The sequence below is a fragment of the Lynx canadensis genome, chromosome E3 (assembly GCF_007474595.2).
Source record: "Lynx canadensis isolate LIC74 chromosome E3, mLynCan4.pri.v2, whole genome shotgun sequence".
NCBI classification, from domain to species: Eukaryota; Metazoa; Chordata; class Mammalia; order Carnivora; family Felidae; genus Lynx; species Lynx canadensis.
This window is the reverse complement of record NC_044318.1, coordinates 10,751,410-10,770,367: the sequence shown is the minus strand read 5'-3', so window position 1 is coordinate 10,770,367 and position 18,958 is coordinate 10,751,410. Positions and strand designations below refer to the sequence as shown.

Sequence of the window (18,958 nt, the reverse complement as noted above, 5' to 3'; positions counted from 1 at the left end):
CTGGGTTATTTGTTTTTTGGGTGTGGAGTTTGGTGAGCTCTTTATAGATTTTGGTACTAGCCCTTTGTCCGATATGTCATTTGCAAATATCTTTTCCCATTCCATTGGTTGCCTTTTAGTTTTGTTGGTTGTTTCCTTTGCTGTGCAGAAGCTTTTTATCTTCATAAGGTCCCAGTAATTCATTTTTGCTTTTAATTCCCTTGCCTTTGGGGATGTGTCAAGTAAGAGATTGCTACGGCTGAGGTCAGAGAGGTCTTTTCCTGCTTTCTCCTCTAGGGTTTTGATGGTTTCCTGTCTCACATTCAGGTCCTTTATCCATTTTGAGTTTATTTTTGTGAATGGTGTGAGAAAGTGGTCTAGTTTCAACCTTCTGCATGTTGCTGTCCACTTCTCCCAGCACCATTTGTTAAAGAGACTGTCTTTTTTCCATTGGATGTTCTGTCCTGCTTTGTCAGAGATTAGTTGGCCATACGTTTGTGGGTCTAGTTCTGGGGTTTCTATTTTATTCCATTGGTCTATATGTCTGTTTTTGTGCCAATACCATGCTGTCTTGATGATTACAGCTTTGTAGTAGAGGCTAAAGTCTGGGATTGTGATGCCTCCTGCTTTGGTCTTCTTCAAAATTACTTTGGCTATTCGGGGCCTTTTGTGGTTCCATATGAATTTTAGGATTGCTTGTTCTAGTTTTGAGAAGAATGCTGGTGCAATTTTGATTGGGATTGCATTGAATATGTAGATAGCTTTGGGTAGTATTGACATTTTGACAATATTTATTCTTCCAATCCATGAGCAGGGAATGTCTTTCCATTTCTTTATATCTTCTTCAATTACCTTCATAAGGTTTCTATAGTTTTCAGCATACAGATCTTTTACATCTTTGGTTAGATTTATTCCTAGGTATTTTATGCTTCTTGGTGCAATTGTGAATGGGATCAGTTTCTTTGTCTTTCTGTTGCTTCATTATTAGTGTATAAGAATGCAACTGATTTCTGTACATTGATTTTGTATCCTGCAACTTTGCTGAATTCATGTATCAGTTCTAGCAGACTTTTGGTGGAGTCTATCAGATTTTCCATGTATAATATCATGTCATCTGCAAAAAGGGAAAGCTTGACTTCATCTTTGCCAATTTTGATGCCTTTGATTTCCTTTTGTTGTCTGATTGCTGATGCTAGAACTTCCAACACTATGTTAAACAACAGTGGTGAGAGTGGGCATCCCTGTCGTGTTCCTGATCTCAGGGAAAAAGCTCTCAGTTTTTCGCCATTGAGGATGATGTTAGCTGTGGGCTTTTCATAAATGGCTTTTATGATGTTTAAGTATGTTCCTTCTATCCCGACTTTCTCAAGGGTTTTTATTAAGAAAGCTTGCTGAATTTTGTCAAATGCCTTTTCTGCATCGATTGACAGGATCATATGGTTGTTATCTTTTCTTTTATTAATGTGATGTATCACGTTGATTGATTTGCGAATGTTGAACCAGCCCTGCATCCCAGGAATGAATCCCACTTGATCATGGTGAATAATTCTTTTTATATGCTGTTGAATTCGATTTGCTAGTATCTTATTGAGAATTTTTGCATCCATATTCATCAAGGATATTGGCCTGTAGTTCTCTTTTTTTACTGGGTCTCTGTCTGGTTTAGGAATCAAAGTAATACTGGCTTCATAGAATGAGTCTGGAAGTTTTCCTTCCCTTTCTATTTCTTAGAATAGCTTGAGAAGGATAGGTATTATCTCTGCTTTAAACGTCTGGTAGAACTCCCCTGGGAAGCCATCTGGTCCTGGACTCTTACTTGTTGGGAGATTTTTGATAACTGATTCAATTTCTTTGCTGGTTATGGGTCTGTTCAAGCTTTCTATTTCCTCCTGATTGAGTTTTGGAAGAGTGTGGGTGTTTAGGAATTTGTCCATTTCTTCCAGGTTGTCCAGTTTGTTGGCATATAATTTTTCATAGTATTCCCTGATAATTGCTTGTATCTCTGAGGGATTGGTTGTACTAATTCCATTTTCATTCCTGATTTTATCTATTTGGGTCATCTCCCTTTTATTTTTGAGAAGCCTGGCTAGAGGTTTATCAATTGTGGTTTGTTTTTTGTTTTTTTGTTTTTTTGTTTTTTTTTTTTTTTTTTAAAAAACCAACTCTTGGTTTCATTGATCTGCTCTACAGTTTTTTAGATTCTACATTGTTTATTTCTGCTCTGATCTTTATTATTTCTCTTCTTCTGCTGGGTTTAGGCTGCCTTTGGTGTTCTGCTTCTATTTCCTTTAGGTGTGCTGTTAGATTTTGTATTTGGGATTTTTCTTGTTTCTTGAGATAGGCCTGGATTGCAATGTATTTTCCTCTCAGGACTCCCTTCGCTGCATCCCAAAGCGTTTGGATTGTTGTATTTTCATTTTCGTTTGTTTCCATATATTTTTTAACTTCTTCTCTAATTGCCTGGTTGACCCACTCATTCTTTAGTAGGGTGTTCTTTAACCTCCATGCTTTTGGAGGTTTTCCAGACTTTTTCCTGTGGTTGATTTCAAGCTTCATAGCATTGTGGTCTGAAAGTATGCATGGTATAATTTCAATTCTTGTATACTTATGAAGGACTGTTTTGTGACCCAGTATGTGATCTATCTTGGAGAAGGTTCCATGTGCACCCGAGAAGAAAATATATTCTGTTGCTTTGGGATGCAGAGTTCTAAATATATCTGTCAAGTCCATCTGATCCAATGTCTCATTCAGGGCCCTTGTTTCTTTATTGACCGTGTGTCTAGATGATCTCTCCATTTCTGTAAGTGGAGTGTTAAAGTCCCCTGCAATTACCACATTCTTATCAATAAGGTTGCTTATGTTTATGAGTAATTGTTTTATATATTTGGGGGCTCCCATATTCGGTGCATAGACATTTATAATTGTTAGCTCTTCCTGATGGATAGACCCTGTAATTATTATATAATGTCCTTCTTCATCTCTTGTTACAGCTTTTAATTTAAAGTCTAGTTTGTCTGATATAAGTATGGCTACTCCAGCTTTCTTTTGGCTTCCAGTAGCATGATAAATAGTTCTCCATCCCCTCACTCTCAATCTGAAGGTGTGCTCAGGTCTAAAATGAGTCTCTTGTAGACAGCAAATAGATGGGTCTTGTTTTTTTATCCATTCTGATACCCTATGTCTTTTGGTTGGCGCATTTAGTCCATTTGCGTTCAGTGTTATTATAGAAAGATACGGGTTTAGAGTCATTGTGATGTCTGTATGTTTTATGCTTGTAGCGATGTCTCTGGTACTTTGTCTCACAGGATCCCCCTTAGCATCTCTTGTAGGGCTGGTTTAGTGGTGACAAATTCCTTCAGTTTTTGTTTGTTTGGGAAGACCTTTATCTCTCCTTCTATTCTAAATGACAGACTTGCTGGATAAAGGATTCTCGGCTGCATATTTTTTCTGTTCATCGCATTGAAGATCTCCTGCCAATCCTTTCTGGCCTGCCAAGTTTCAGAAGAGAGATCAGTCACGAGTCTTATAGGTCTCCCTTTGTATGTTAGGGCACGTTTATCCCTCGCTGCTTTCAGAATTTTCTCTTTATCCTTGTATTTTGCCAGTTTCACTATGATATGTTGTGCAGAAGATCGATTCAAGTTACGTCTGAAGGGAGTTCTCTGTGCCTCTTGGATTTCAGTGCCTTTTTCCTTCCCCAGTTCAGGGAAGTTCTCAGCTATTATTTCTTCAGGTATACCTTCAGCACCTTTCCCTCTCTCTTCCTCCTCTGGAATACCAATTATGCATGTATTATTTCTTTTTAGTGCATCACTTAGTTCTCTAATTTTCCCCCTCATACTCCTGGATTTTTTTTTATCTCTCTTTTTCTCAGCTTCCTCTTTTTCCATAATTTTATCTTCTAGTTCACCTGTTCTCTCCTCCACCTCTTCAATCCAAGCCGTGGTCATTTCCATTTTATTTTGCATCTCGTTTATAGCGTTTTTCAGCTCCTCCTGACTATTCCTTAGTCCCTTGATCTCTGTAGCAAGAGATTCTCTGCTGTCCTCTATACTGTTTTCAAGCCCAGCAATTAGTTTTATGACTATTATTCTAAATTCACTTTCTGTTATATTATTTAAATCCTTTTTTATCAGTTCATTGGCTGTTGTTATTTCCTGAAGATTCTTCTGAGGGGAATTCTTCCGTTTGGTCATTTTGGATAGTCCCTGGAGTGGTGCGGACCTGCAGGGCACTTCCTCTGTGCTGTGGTGTATAACTGGAGTTGGTGGGCGGGGCCGCAGTCAGACCTGATGTCTGCCCCCAGCCCACCGCTGGGGCCACAGTCAGACTGGTGTGTGCCTTCTCTTCCCCTCTCCTAGGGGTGGGATTCACTGCGGGGTGGCGTGGCCCGTCCGGGCTACTTGCACACTGCCAGGCTTGTGGTGCTGGGGATCTGGCGTATTAGCTGGGGTGGGTAGGCAAGGTGCACGGGGGCAGGAGGGGCAGGCTTAGCTGGCTTCTCCTTAGGTGATCCACTTCAGGAGGGGCCCTGTGGCAGCGGGAGGGATCAGACCCGCTGCCGGAGGGGTGGCTCCGCAGAAGCACAGCGTTTGGTGTTTGTGAGGAGGGAGCAAGTTCCCTGGCAGGAACTGGTTCCCTTTGGGATTTTGGCTGGGGGATGGGCGAGGGAGATGGCGCTGGTGAGCGCCTTTGTTCCCCGCCAAACTGAGCTCTGTCGTCCAGGGGCTCAGCACCTCTCCCTCCCGTTGTCCTCTAGCCTTCCCGCTTTCCGAGCAGAGCTGTTAACTTATGACCTCCCAGATGCTAAGTCCCGCTTGCTGTCGGAACACACTCCATCCAGCCCCTCCGCTTTTGCAAGCCAGACTCGGGGCTCTGCTTGGCCGGAGGGCCGCCCCTCCGCCCTGGCTCCCTCCCGCCAGTCCGTGGAGCGCGCACCGCCTCGCCGCCCTTCCTACCCTCCTCCGTGGGCCTCTTGTCTACACTTGGCTCCAGAGACTCCGTTCTGCTAGTCTTCTGGCGGTTTTCTGGGTTATTTAGGCAGGTGTAGGTGGAATCTAAGTGATCAGCAGGACGCGCGGTGAGCCCAGCGTCCTCCTATGCCGCCATCTTCCCTAGAATCCTTGTATTTGTTTTTCAAGATGGTAAGCTTTTTTCTCCAATCGACCCTCCTCTCGTTTTTGTTAATAAAGCTTTATTGGATCACAGCCATGCCCATGCGTTTACGTAACTATGAATGGCGGCTGCTTCCCTGCGATGAAGTAAGGGCAGAGCTGAGTAGTGGTTACACAGAGACCACATGGCCCTAAAATACTCTGTGACCCTTTACAGAAAATGTTGGCGGACCCCAGGTCACTTAAGTACAAGCGATCCCCAGAGGACGTTCCATGGAAATGTCTTTAAGATCCCGCTTCGGTTAATGGGAGTTTGGGGATGGGAAGGTTTGAATTCACACAAGGCCGAAACTGGGAGTGACAGGGTGCTTTGATGCTCCCCACGTGGAGGAGTTGGATGCAGATGTGAGCCTGCACCTCCCCTGTCTCCATTTCGGCCAGCCCTCAGTGCAGCCCCCTGGCCTCCAGCTGAGCTGGAATCTGACCTGGAGTCCTGGTGCCACCATGCACTCCCCTGGAGGACGTTCGTGAGAATTTCCCCCACGGGGGCGCCTGCATGGCTCAGTCAGTTAAGCATCCAACTCTTGATTTCGGCTCAGGTCATGATCTCGCACTTAATGAGATCAAGCCCCGAGTCGGGCTCTGTGCTGACAGCATGGAGCCTGCTTGGGATTCTCTCTCTCCCTCTATCTGCCCCTCCCCCACCTTTTCTCTCTCTTTCAAAATAAAGAAGCTTGAAATAAAAAGAATTTCTTCTATATCGCACAACTGGAGAGCGTTCAAAGGCATAGCGAGGGAATCCTGCCCCTGCTTTCCCAGCACCCCAACTCCTGTCCTTCCCTCATGTGCCCCGTCTCTCACAGGCTTTTAGTTTCCATCCACTTGGATCAGACTCCTGGGTTCTGACCCCAGCCCTGCCGGGGACATGCTGAGTTAGGCAAACTGTGAAATGTGTCTACATCTGTCCTCTCATCTGCCAAACTGGGATAATAGCCATGCCGTCTTTGTAGGGAAATTGTGGGGATTATGCCTTCTGAGAACACATAAAGTGCTCTTCAGGAGTGTGTCTGATAGGAGCGCTCCATAAACACCACTTATTATCACTATCATTACCACCATAATGATTATCCTACCTCAAGTCCCAGGACAGATGTGAACAAAGAACCGGCAGAAGTGGAGGGTGTGTTTAGGTCAAAGCCACCTCCTCCAGGAAGCCCTCTCACTGGGTCTACCGTGTCATGATCCTTGGCACTTTGTACCTCGAAGGTGATGGACAGAACATCTTCTGAGTCAGCCTGACCCTTGTGTGGGGTCACACAAATCCTCTCTCTGTGACCCCAGGCAAGTCCCTTAACCTCTCTGTGTGTCATTCTTCTCACCTGCAAAAGGGGGCAAATGTCTTCATGGGGGTCCTTGTGAAGCTTAACTGAAACGATACATAATAAGCATAGTTCTCGGCTCAGGGTGGGCGTTCAGTAAATAAAACACTGCAAACCGTGCATTATCACTTGCTGCCTTTTTATTATGGATAGCTGTTTATATTGCTATCCAGCTGTAGGCCTTGAGCGTTCAGTTGCTAGGAATGGTCATTCTGGGTGCCCCACTACCCTCCCCCACTACCCTCCCACCAAGGGGGAGCTCCACAAGTGTTTATTGCCCCGAGCTGGCGGAAGAAACAGCCTCCAGCTTCACCCAGAGATTGTGGAGCTGGTCTTTCCCCTCCTGCACATTCCCTTGCCGGCCTGGGCCACGGGCTCTCAGGCATTTGGGGAGATGCGTGCCAGTGAAATGTAAGGAAAGTGATTCTAGAGGAACCTAGAATTCCCAAATTGGCAACTCAAAACCCTGACCCAGTAGTGGACCGTACCCTGATTTCAGATTCGTGGCTGCACCTCCCAGCCCTGCTGAAGAAACATATTTCTGCCCCTTTGCCACGCGGGCCACCCCAGGCCGCCGGTTGCTGGCAGGGATCACCGTCTCAAGGCCTGCCTCCCAGCTACCTGCTGAGGAAAGCCTTTCCCTGTAGCAGGGATATTTGCTCTGTTTCTATATGTTCTACTGATTCTTTCTTCTTTCTTTCTTTCTTTCTTTCTTTTTTCTTCTTTCTTTCTTTCTTTCGTTTTTTTTCTTCATCCTTTTCTTTTATCTGTCCTTTCTCTTTTTTCTTGCTTTCGTAGTCTTTTCTTCCTCTTACTTTCTGTCTCTGTCGTTATTTCTTTCTTTAGTTCTTTTCTTCTGTTTCTTACTCTTTTCTTTCTCTGTCCTTTTCTTTCTCTTTCTTTCTCTTCCTTCCTTTTCTTTTTCTTTTCCTTTCTTTTCCTTTTCTTTCTTTCCTTTCTTTTCTTCCTTCTTTCCTTCATTCTTTCTTTTCTTTTCTTTCCTTCCTTCCTTCCAGCACATTTTTTTCTTACCACTGAGGCAGGAAAAATGGGAATTGTGACTAATGATTTACAACACAATTTTCACTATTCCAGCCGGCGATGTGAAGGATGCATAACATTTTCATAAATGTATATCTACTCAGGATAAAAGCAAAAGCTGTCCAATTTAAATCTGTTTACTCTTTCCAGGCTTAAGTAACACTAAGGCCTTCAGGAAGCTGGTTCTTAATACTAGAATTGTACTGGGGAGCCTCCTGATTTCCTGACCGATTTGAGGCACACTTCCAGTATTCGAATATTAAATTACATGGAGATTGCATTCCCTTCCCAATTGATTTGAAATGAATTTGAATCAAGACAGCTTAAAAATAGCTTTCATAGCATCTCTGTGACTTGATACCATGGAGAAATAAGCATGAAGCGAATGCCACAGAAGTGGTCCTCCCCTGATGCACAGGGGCTGCCTTTTGCTTGGGAATTCCTCTGGTGGTAATTTAAGAAGATGCTTGTCATTCCCTTACAGCAGTTCATAATTCAAAAACAATCCATACGTAACAGTCAATTAAGGAACTGTAGAAGCATGTCGGCCACAGATGACTAATGAATAGCCGGGATGGAAACTCTGCCCAACTCCTGAAAACACCACTAGAATCAATCCCCCGTCAAGGAAACTGTGGTTTATTAATGCATCCCCTACCTCCGTTGAGTTGTGAATCAATGTTTCCCCATCAAAGGCTAATAGAAAAGCAAAGATGAGTCCTCATGGCCTGTCGGCATGAGAGGGGATTGTAACTCGGACAGGAGACCACGTGGCAGAGCCAGCACGTGGTGTGTCTGTCCTCTGCCAGCCGCCAACCCCGCCCAAGACGGAGCCCCGAGGGTTCAGGAGTATCTACTGTGGTACCCGTTTCCATGCTCTCCTTTAAACCTCCCTGCCACCCATGAGTCATCTTCATTATTCGTCTCACAAGCCAGGGAATGGAGGCTCTCAAAGGTCAGTAACACCCTGCCCGAGGTCCCCAAAGAACAGAACCAGGCTTCTGACTCGATCTCAGCTCAGGTCGTGATCTCACGGGTTTGTGAGTTTGAGCCCCGCTGACAGCGCGGAGCCTGCTTGGGATTCTCTCTCTCTTCCTCTGTCTCTGCCCCTCCCATGCTCACTCTCTCTCTCACTCAAAACAAATAAAAAGAACAGAAACAGAGTCCGCAAGGTCATTTCAGAACTTAGGCTCCGACATCCGTTTCCCAGCTGTGTAACTTTGCCTCTTTGTTCCTCGTCCTGGCCTCGGGTTTTTCCTCTGAAAAATGGTGATTCGAGCCTCCGTTGGGACGATTCAGCGAGATGATGGATGGAAGGGCCCTCGCGTCCTGTGGCTGTCCTTGCTTCTAAGCCACTCTCATCCTGCCTCAATACTGCCCTGACTTGAGGCAGGACTGGGAGAACATGATCTGGGCTCAAAACTGCTGGACTTGCCAGGAGGTGGGAAATAGAAGCTCCGTCTGTCGGCTTCTGGTTCTGGTTCCAGCCCAAGAAGAGGGTCTCTCACGCGCCTTTGGGCCAGCCAGGAATGTCCCAGAGCCTTAAACTCCGCACCAGAACCCAGCAGGAAGGACAGTTAGGCCTACCCTCCTCCTTTTTGACGCAGACTTTAGCCTTCTGCCTGACCGTCCCTTTGTGCCCTTATTCCGTGGCCATTTCTCATTGCTTCTTATTCAGGCCTCCAAGATGTGAAGTTTCTAACGGCAGTGGTGGGGGTGGAGACGATCTCTTGCCAGAGGGGAGAACATCCTGAACACGATGGCCCTGCTCACCGACAGACTCCCCCATCGTTATCGCTAGCTCTCTTAGGCATCCTTGCTAATGCCAGAATCATCATTCAGTCACATTGGCTGTGACTTGGGACATTAGCAATAAGTGGTGAGCCTTAAGGGGCTTGCAGCAGGACGATGGATAGCACACTCACTGCAGCACCCCCCCCCCCAACCCAGCCCAGCTGTCCTCAGAGATCCGCTCTGAAAGTCCCTCTGGTCACTCGAACAGTCCCCATTAATGCTCTTGTCTCTGTGGGCGCCGATAAATATGGCATGAAACTTGATCATCGGTGAGTCTTTACAGCTAATTACGGCTAATGCGAGCCACTCTCAAAATTGCCAAACATGCCTTCCAGAATATTACAGTTTGCAGCTAGGAATTAGGCAGAAAGAGCCAAATTCCATGCACACAATCTAGTACACAACCAAATAAGAATGACACTGAGTGGTTTCTGTCTGGCCATTAGGAACTCCCTGAGGTGGGTCCAATGGCCCAGGCCCCGCAGCTTTGAAAGGCCAGGAAGGCGAGGAAGAGGTTCTCGTCTACGGTCCTTGTCCACGGTCCTCCAGTCTGTGTGGCCAGGACTGTCGAATCTTCCGTTTGTGGCAAGGACCCTTTGGGCACCCAACCCAGGGCCTCACCCGCAGCTTCTGACCCACAAGCTCAGGCCCTGGCGTGGTGGCCCCTCCACCCTTCCCTACTGTCACCCTTCCCCCCGGAGCACCTGGCACGCCACCACCACGCTGTTCAGGTCGCCTGGACGTGTGTGTTCATGATCACTGGTAAAGTTGTACCACAGAAATAAAGAGTAGAAGGTGATGCCCCCTCACTAATCCCAGCACTCCCACACACACACCGTCTCCATGAAATCACCCGTGGGAGCAGTGGGAACATAGCCCCATTGGGTTGGGGGATACAGACCCGTGCACACAAACCCTCCTACGCATGCGCTCTCTTCGACAAAACCAGGATCACACAATGCTTTTTTTTAACATCTTGCTGTTCCTACTTAACATATTTGGTGACTGTCAATGCCAGCACATGTAAATCTACCTCTTGTGTAAAATACACCTGTCATCCATCACGTCTCCTGTAAATGAGCATCACAAACACTGCACTATGTATTTATGCCTCCAGACGCAACACATCTGCATCTGTGGACTCTTCTCCGGGCATTTCAATGGAATTGCTGGTGTTGGGTCAAGGGGAACACATCAGGGAACGTGAGAAGATAGCTCCTCTCTGAGATGGGTTGTATCTGTTTGCATCCTGTTAACAGTAAATGGAACTCACTGATCCTCGCCACCCTCGGCTGTTCTAAACAGAAGAACCTGGGTCCCCTTCCTTCCCATCCCGAGGCGTGGACCTCAGTGGGCAGACGGCCGCACCTGCCCACAGGTGGGTCTCCGTTCCTACTGTGAGCACACGGCGGCTCTTGTCACAGGGCTCTGTGCAGACTCTCCCAGAATCCTCTTAACCAGGAGGAGCTGCTGTCAACATTTTTGAACATGTTTCCCTCAGCCCTTTCGGAATCCTTGTTAAGTGCGAACGGTTCCATCACCACAAGGATCCCTTTTATAGCCATACCCACTCCCAACCCCTACAACCCCTGTGCCTCACTCCTAGCAGCCGTGTCTACACCTCCATCATTTCAAGAATGCTGTGTCAGTGGAATCACACAGGATGGAAGCTTTTGATTTTGGCTTTTCAAAGTCAGCATAATTGCCTCGCTATCTGTTGTAGCTGTCGTGTGTATCAGTCAATCATTCCTTTTTTTTTTTTTTTTTTTTTTTTTGCCGAGTGGTATTCCGTGGTGTGGTTGTGCCACAGTTTAACCGTATACCCACTGAAGGACATTTAGGTGGTTCCCCGTTTCTGGCTATTACAAATAAAGCTGTAGAACACATCTGTGTACAGATATTTGAACCTAAGTTTTCACTTCTCTGGGATAAATATCCCAAAGAGTTCTGTTGCTGGGTCATAACAGTAAATGCACATTTAGTTTTGTAAGAAACTGCCAGAGTGTTTCCCAGAGTTGCTGTGTCACTTTACATTCCCACCAGCGCTGTGGGAGTGATCCAGTGTCTCTGCACCAGAGGCAGCATTTGGTGTCTGTAACATTTTAAAATTTCGTGTTTGTTTTTTTTTTTGTTTGTTGTAGTTATTGTGATTTTTTTCCCCCACCTCTTTGCTGATTGAAAGCCACATATTCCATTTTTTTTCTTCTGGAAATTATCCGTATTTTTTTTAATGAATTTAAATTTATTTAAATTTTATAGAGAGCATGCAAGTGGGGGAGAGGGGCAGAGAGAGAGATTGGGGGAGAGAGAGAGAGAGAGAGAGAGAGAGAGAGAGAGAGAGAGATCTTAAGCAGGCTCCATGCATGGCTCGATCCCACAACCCTGGGATCATGACCCGAGCTGAAATCAAGAGTCAGACTTTCAACCAACTGAGCCACCCAGGCTCCTCTTAAATAACTTTAAAATTTTAGAACACCTTCAAATCTGCATAAAAATTACAAAGATAATACAGAGACTTCCCACATGCCCTATGCCTCGATTCCCCCATTATTTATATCTTATACCAGTAGCACATTTGGTACAATTAATGAGCTGATATCGATAACACTTTTATTAATGAAGTCCATAATCAGGTTCCCTTACTTTTTACCGAATGCCCATTTTCTGCTCCAGGATCCCATCTAGCATAGCATACCTCGCTTAGGTATCACACCTCCTTAGTCTCCTCTTGGCTGTGACTGTTTTTGACGACCTTGACAGTTTTGAAAAGTACTGGTCAGGTATCTTATAGAATGTCCCTCTCTTGGGATGGGTCTGATGGTTTTCTCATGCTGAAGCCCTGGGTTTGGGGGAGGAAGATCACACGGATGTAAAGTGCCGTTCTCATCACCATCGTCAAGGTACATTGTGGGGTGCGGGCAGTCAACCGGACTCTGTCATCCCTGCTGATGTTCGGTCAGTGTCTCCACCATAAAGTTCCTCTTGGACCGAAGTCCCTATGCACAGTCTGCACCTACGGGTGGGGAGTTATGCTCCGCCTGCTTGATGGCAGAATATCTAAGTAAATTATTTGTTATTCTCTATGGGAGATTCGTCCCTTTTCCCCACATTTACATGTTTATTTATATTAACACAGACTCATGGATTTCTATTTCTTACACTTTGGGTTATAATTCAGCACTAGCTGTTGCTCAAATTGTTAAGCTTTGGCTATGGGGAGCTCTTTCAGTTGACCCCTCTGTCCCTTCTGACACCCCCTCCCCCGCCCCATTATTGTGAGCTTTTGAGAACTTCAGCACTTCTTACTTTCTGGCTCGACAAGCTGCTCCAGGCTCATTTTGTGTATTTCCTGCCCCAGCCCTACGGCAGTCACTTCTCCAAGGATCTGCATCTCCTTTTACTGGAGAATGGTGTTAGAAACCAAGATCTGGACACTAGGTGTGCTCATTGCTAGTGTGCACCCTTGTTTCTAGGCTGGGAAGGACGTATCCTGTTTACTAACCTGTGTCTGTACACCTCTATAAACGTTTCTGGGTGTCCTCGTCTGTTTTTAGCATCTGATATTAAGGTAAACATGAATTCCTGTTGATGTCTCCACCTCCAGTCCACTACGCCATGGTTCATTCTAGCTTCCTCCTCATCCTACACATTTTATTTTTTGCATTTTTTATTGAGGTATTTATATAATGCACATACCATAAAATTTCCCCTTTTAAAGTACAAATTCAGTGTGTTTTTTAATATTCGTTTATTTTTGCAAGAGAGAGAGAGCATGAACGAGGGCAGGGGGAAGGGGCATGGGGAGGGTGCAGAGAGAAAGGGAGACACAGAATCTGAATCAGGCTCCAGGCTCTGGGCTTCAGTACAGAGCCTGACACGGGGCTTGCAACTCAAGAACTGTGAGATCATGACCTGAGTCGGAGTCAGACACTTAACTGACTGAGACACCCAGACACTCCTAAATTCATTGGTTTTAATAGTGCAGCCATCACCACTGTCTGATTCCAGACCATTTTTAGACAGTTTTTACCATTCCACAAAGAAATGCTGTGCCTGTTAGTGGTCATTCTCCCTTCCTCTTTCCCTCTTCCCCCAGCCCCTGTCATACAAGAATCTTCTTTTACTTCATTCCTTTTTACAGCTGAATAATCTTCCATTGTATGGATGTGCCACATTTTGTTTATCCACTCATCGATTAATGGACATGTAGGCTCCTTTTTAGGCTACTGTGAGTAATGTTGTGAACATTCACACACAAGTTTGTACGTGGCTGTGTGTTTTCATTTCTCTTGAGTACATACCTAGGAGTGGAATTGCTGGTCCACATGATAGCTCTATGTTTAACATTATAAGGAGCTGCCAAAGTATTTTCTAGAATGGCTGTACCATTTTACATTTCCACTAGCACTATATGAGGGATCTAATGTCTCCAAATCCCTGTGAACACTTGTTATTTTCCATGTTTGTTTATAGCCATCCTAGTAGATGTGAAGGGGTATCTCATTATGGTTTTTTTTTTTTTTTTAGTTTATTTATTTTTTTAAATTTTTTTTTTCAACGTTTATTTATTTTTGGGACAGAGAGAGACAGAGCATGAACGGGGGAGGGGCAGAGAGAGAGGGAGACACAGAATCGGAAACAGGCTCCAGGCTCTGAGCCATCAGCCCAGAGCCTGACGCGGGGCTCGAACTCACGGACCGCGAGATCGTGACCTGGCTGAAGTCGGACGCTTAACCGACTGCGCCACCCAGGCGCCCCTAGTTTATTTATTTTTGAGACAGAAGGAACACATGTGAGTGGAGGAGGGGCAGAGAGAGGGGCTGACAGAGAACCCCAAGCAGGCTCTGCACTGTCCATGCAGAGCTCGATGCAGGACTCAGTCTCACGAACTGTGAGATCATGACCTGAGCTAAAGTCAGACCCTTAACCAACTGAGTCACCCAGGCGCCCCTCATTATGGTTTTGATTTGCATTTCTCTAATGATCAGTGACATTGAACATCTTTTCATAGTTTTCATATTCTTCTCTTCATATTTTCTGGATATTAGATCTTTATCAGTTATATGATTTGCAAATATTTTCTCTCATTCCATGGGTTATCTTTTCATGTTGTTGATAATGTTCTTTGAAGCACAAAACCTTAAAGTTTTGATAGGTACACTTTGTTTATTTTTAGTTTGGTTGCTTGTGCCCATTTTTAAGAAGCATGTTAATTACGCATTTTTCCTAGCAAATACAAAGTTACTTATTATTTTTGCATTCCTTCCAAACATGACAGTAACTTTCATGCACTTTAATTATCCATTGAACTTCCCATCCTGACATTCTTGAGTTTTAGTTTCACTTTCACATTAAAAAATAGTTTTTTCAAGGGAAATCAGTAGTTAATTAAATTTACCAAAATCTATTTATTAGTGTTTGCTCATAACTATTTTTTAATTTCATCCCTTCCTTGCTGAAACAGATCTCCTAATAATTCTTTCAGTGAAGGTTTGGAAGTGGTAAACTCTTTATATGTCTCAGCATGTATTTATTTTGCCCTTCAATCTGAATGATGGTTTAGCTGGATATAAAATTTGAGGTTCATAGTTGCTTGCCCTCAGCATTGGAAGGTATCACTCTTTGATTCTGTTATTGCTAAGGGTGTCTGCTGTCTGTCATTCCTTTGTAAGTTACTCTTACTATCATTTCCTCCTTTCTCCTGTTCCAGCTCCTCTTAAGCATCCATTGATACCTCTTAATCCATTCTGTGGGTTCTTTGAACTGCGTGTTCTTATTGCTTGTGTCTGGGTCTCTGTGTTGTCTTTGGTTCACTGCCTGCATTCTGCCTTTTAATTCACTGATTTCCTCTCTAAACAGTGTCCCGTCCAGAATTTATCCCATTTATTGAGAGTTGTCTTTGTTTTATATTTTAATGGCTTGTCTTTTATCTCTGAGTTTTTGTTACCAATTATTCTCATTTCTTTCATGCCTGTTTTCTTTCCTAACATGTTGTTTTTCATAGATATTAGTCCTTTATCGAGGACCTTTTGATGCCTTAAACATACTCATTTTAAGTATTTGTCAGGCAGTTTTATGTCATTCATTTCATCTGGAGTGAATTCATATTCCTGATTGAGGAGTCTGTAGACTGTCTTACTTAGCATGAGATTTCTTCACAGGTGGTGGGATTTTTTTCCAGATTCAATTCGAGTAAGACGTAATTTTTTTTTCGTTTGGTTTTTCCTTCACTTTCTCTCTTGAATAGCTTCCTCCTGCCTGGTGGTTTGGGCTTCTCCACTCCAGCTCCATTTGGAACCAGGTCTTACAGTAGAGCTGGAAGGCCCTTGCCCACGGTAACACTGAGAAAACATGTCTCATTTCCTAGACTTGAGCCTATGTCTGTCCTTCCTTCCTAGACCCGTAGATCGCTACAAGCCCCAGGCCAGTGGTGTGCTCGAGACAGCTCCTATCCAGCTCACGAAAACCAGTGATTAAATTTTAAGGAATGCTGTGAGCTCATTTTCAAACAACAATTACTAAAAATTAAATTCTCCGAACTCACCAGTGAATAAATTCTATTGAAAAGCAAAGGTAGTAAATACTCAAAACTGACTCTTTTCTAATTACCTTGCTACCTGTTGCTATTACAATGCTGCCAGGTTGCTCACGGCTTTTGTATCTGTGTGGCAAGAGGTGCCATAGAGTGATGTGCTCACCGCATGTTTTCCCATGTCTGGGTCATTGACATCACGTGGGTGATTTGATAGCAGCCATGATGAGAGTGTTCACCCACAGAAATGAGTGAGCATTACAGATCGGTTCTCTTATTTTCTGGAGTACTTGTTAAAGACACCTGCACACCACTGCCCGGGCCCCAGACAGCGACGGTTTTCTGCATCCTCCTTCCATAGACAGAGGTCTCCAGGCCACCCCTCCTCCAAACAGGGGCCAGGCTTTATTTGCTCATCTCACAGAAACTGCTTTCAGTCTCTGTTACCCTACAGGAGCTTCATTCCCAGCAATACTGTAACCCCACTCATTACTCTGCGTTTCTGTCTTGTTTCTCATCCACAGAGCTCTTGATTTCGGTGCTGAGGCGACTTCTGTCCTTTGGTCTTTCTTTTTTTCTATCTTACCCACCATGGCTCTTGAGTGTGGGGAGGAGAAGGTACATTAAATGCTGAGCACGCTCTACTCTCTTGATTAGAACTCCATAAACATGATTTTTTGTAGACATTTAACTTGTCTCCTGTGGCTGTGGATAACAGACCTCAGAATATTTCCTTCCGCTTCCTGTATCTCTCCCGAAGTCAATCACTTTATCTTCCTCCTCTCCCTTTGTTCCCTGGCACTTTCTTGTGCCGGTTATAACAAACGTGTTAATATGTTACATCGATGAATTATTCCCTGAAAGGATTGTGGATGTCACGAGGCTGCCTTCTCATTTCTTAGGCACTGAGTCAATATTACGCACTTAATTTAATAACATACCGTGTTGTGCCTAGAAGAAAACAGGGGAGTCCCCCAAGTTCCCTACATGGAAATGCTTGGCCCCCTAATGTCTTGTTCCCTCCCCCCGCAGGTGTCACAGCTGTGTTCTCAGGCCACTACCACAGGAATGCCGGGGGCACCTACCAGAACCTGGACATGGTGGTGTCATCTGCCATCGGATGCCAGCTGGGCCAGGACACCCACGGGCTCCGAGTCGTCGTGGTCACTGCCGAGAAAATCGTTCACCGCTACTACAGCTTGGATGAGCTGAGTGAGAAGGGGATAGAAGACGACCTCATGGGCCTGATGAAGGAAAAGTGATGGTGGCTGGCGATCTCGTGTTTCACTTCCCCTGGTTTTTTACTTTACCAGAAGCAGCAGGTACGCACCGTCCTTTGTTGAAACATAAAAGTACTCCAAGCCGATGTGTGGATTTTTGTCCTTTTGCATAAATCAGAGAGCTGGGTCCTCTCCTCCTATCCTAAATTGTATTCAAAGTAGAGCTTCCCTCCCTTTAAAAAAGAGAGGAGTTGGGGGAACTGGAAAATAAAAGAATAAATGATTCTAGCGTCTCTCTGCTTGGATGCTTGAATAAATTCTCCGAGTGCTGTGTCCCTCAGCTCTGCTTGTGAATTAGTGCTTGTGAATTAGCATGTGATAAATGTCTACCTGTTGACCTCCATCCCACCTTGATAGCCAAGTGTGGTCTTTGAAAATTCTGTGATCAGACCGCATCCGATCGTACTAAATTGTGGTCACGACTCCCAAAGTGCTAGGCAAAACACGGGTCATCTCCTTTCCTTCCTAACAAAGCACATGACTGTAACCCATTAGGGCTACGCAGGCTTGCTTTTACAAGGAGCTGGGTAGACCACATCTGCTACTAAATTTTGAGACTCCCGGCATTGTTGACAACGTGGTCGGTACAAGTCAAAGTTGAACGTGCCTTCTGGGTGACAAGAAAATCCTGCTTGGCACATGAACGGGCCATCTGTAGAAACCTCATCACAGAGACTGGAACTGAAGCCCCACACCCTGGCTTCGTTCACATTCACGTCTGACAGCGTGGCGACCCTGCGGATTGGCATCCTTGTGGAATGGGAGTGGCCCTCCGCTTATGAGACTCTTCGCTGTGTCCGTTTGGACAGAACAAGTGGGAGTTGCTGCGGAGTTCTCCAAGGGAGCAAAGCAGAGACTCTGGTGGGGCAGGAATGGAGCTTTTGGCCACATCATCTAAATCAGCCCTGGCTTTGAGGAAATGCACCGTATCCCTTGACGAAGGAGCACGGGCGGTTTGAAATCAGTGTCATTTTTACGTGATCTCCTTTGCTGCTGCTTTGCCACCGCCACTGACCATGGCGCGATCTCGTCCGTCGCCCTGGCGGACGGGGAGCCTGGGCTGTCTGTCCAGCCCCAGGCTGTCTGTCTGTCCTGCGGGGAATATTTCACAACGCCGTGCAGTAGTGTGCTGGCATACGCATACAGATGGGCTGCAAAGTCCCTTAAACCACAAGACTTTCGTGTTACAGAGTTTTAGTCAATGTGGCAAAACCGTGAGACATTAAATAGGAAGATAATTGGATATGTAAATTCATAAGGAAAAAAGATGAGAAGTTAATTATACTACAGATCCGTGATGCACCATAGCTCTTCGCTGTGTGACACAAGAAAATCAGAATTTTTCAAAATTAGAATGCCCTTATTTTAGGACTTTGCTGCAGTCTTGATTTGTGTTCCATTTTTCTTTACAACAGGTGTGGATTGAGGAGGTCAGGAACAGCAGTTCAGTAAAAGGTGTAACTTTTTGTTTCATTTTATTTGGGGGAGGATATGGATTAAATTAAACGCAATGGAAATGAAACGTCTGAGTCTCCTTCCCCAGAAACCTAATATGTAAAAAAATTGATTCAAGATACAGCAAAGATATGCTAAGAATAGGGAATCCTATGAAATTCTAACCGTTTTTTAAGTAACCACCAATATTCCCTAATGGTAGTTGGTTCAGAAGAAGTTAGGAAATGATTTTGTAGATGAGTGTGTATCATTCTGATAATAGATAATTACCAATGTACTCATTTATGATTGCTTTTTCTTTAAAAGAAAAAAACACATTACAAAATAAGTGCCTTATACTCTGGAAAACAATAAAATACTCCATGATCCTAAGTGCTATGATTT

At 44.7% G+C, this 18,958-nt stretch overlaps 1 protein-coding gene across 3 annotated transcripts in view; it reads left to right on the top strand.

Annotated features, from left to right (window-relative positions):
* The window catches only part of CPPED1 (calcineurin like phosphoesterase domain containing 1), a 111,112-nt gene extending 92,373 nt beyond the window's left edge, over nucleotides 1–18,739 (top strand). For all 3 annotated transcript variants that reach the window (XM_030300979.1, XM_030300982.1, XM_030300980.1), the window contains one exon: nucleotides 16,872–18,739. In XM_030300979.1, the coding sequence (XP_030156839.1) occupies nucleotides 16,872–17,101 (230 nt within the window). In that variant the 3' untranslated portion in view covers nucleotides 17,102–18,739. The remainder of the gene's footprint in view (nucleotides 1–16,871) is intronic.
* The last annotated feature ends 219 nt before the right edge of the window (nucleotides 18,740–18,958 follow it).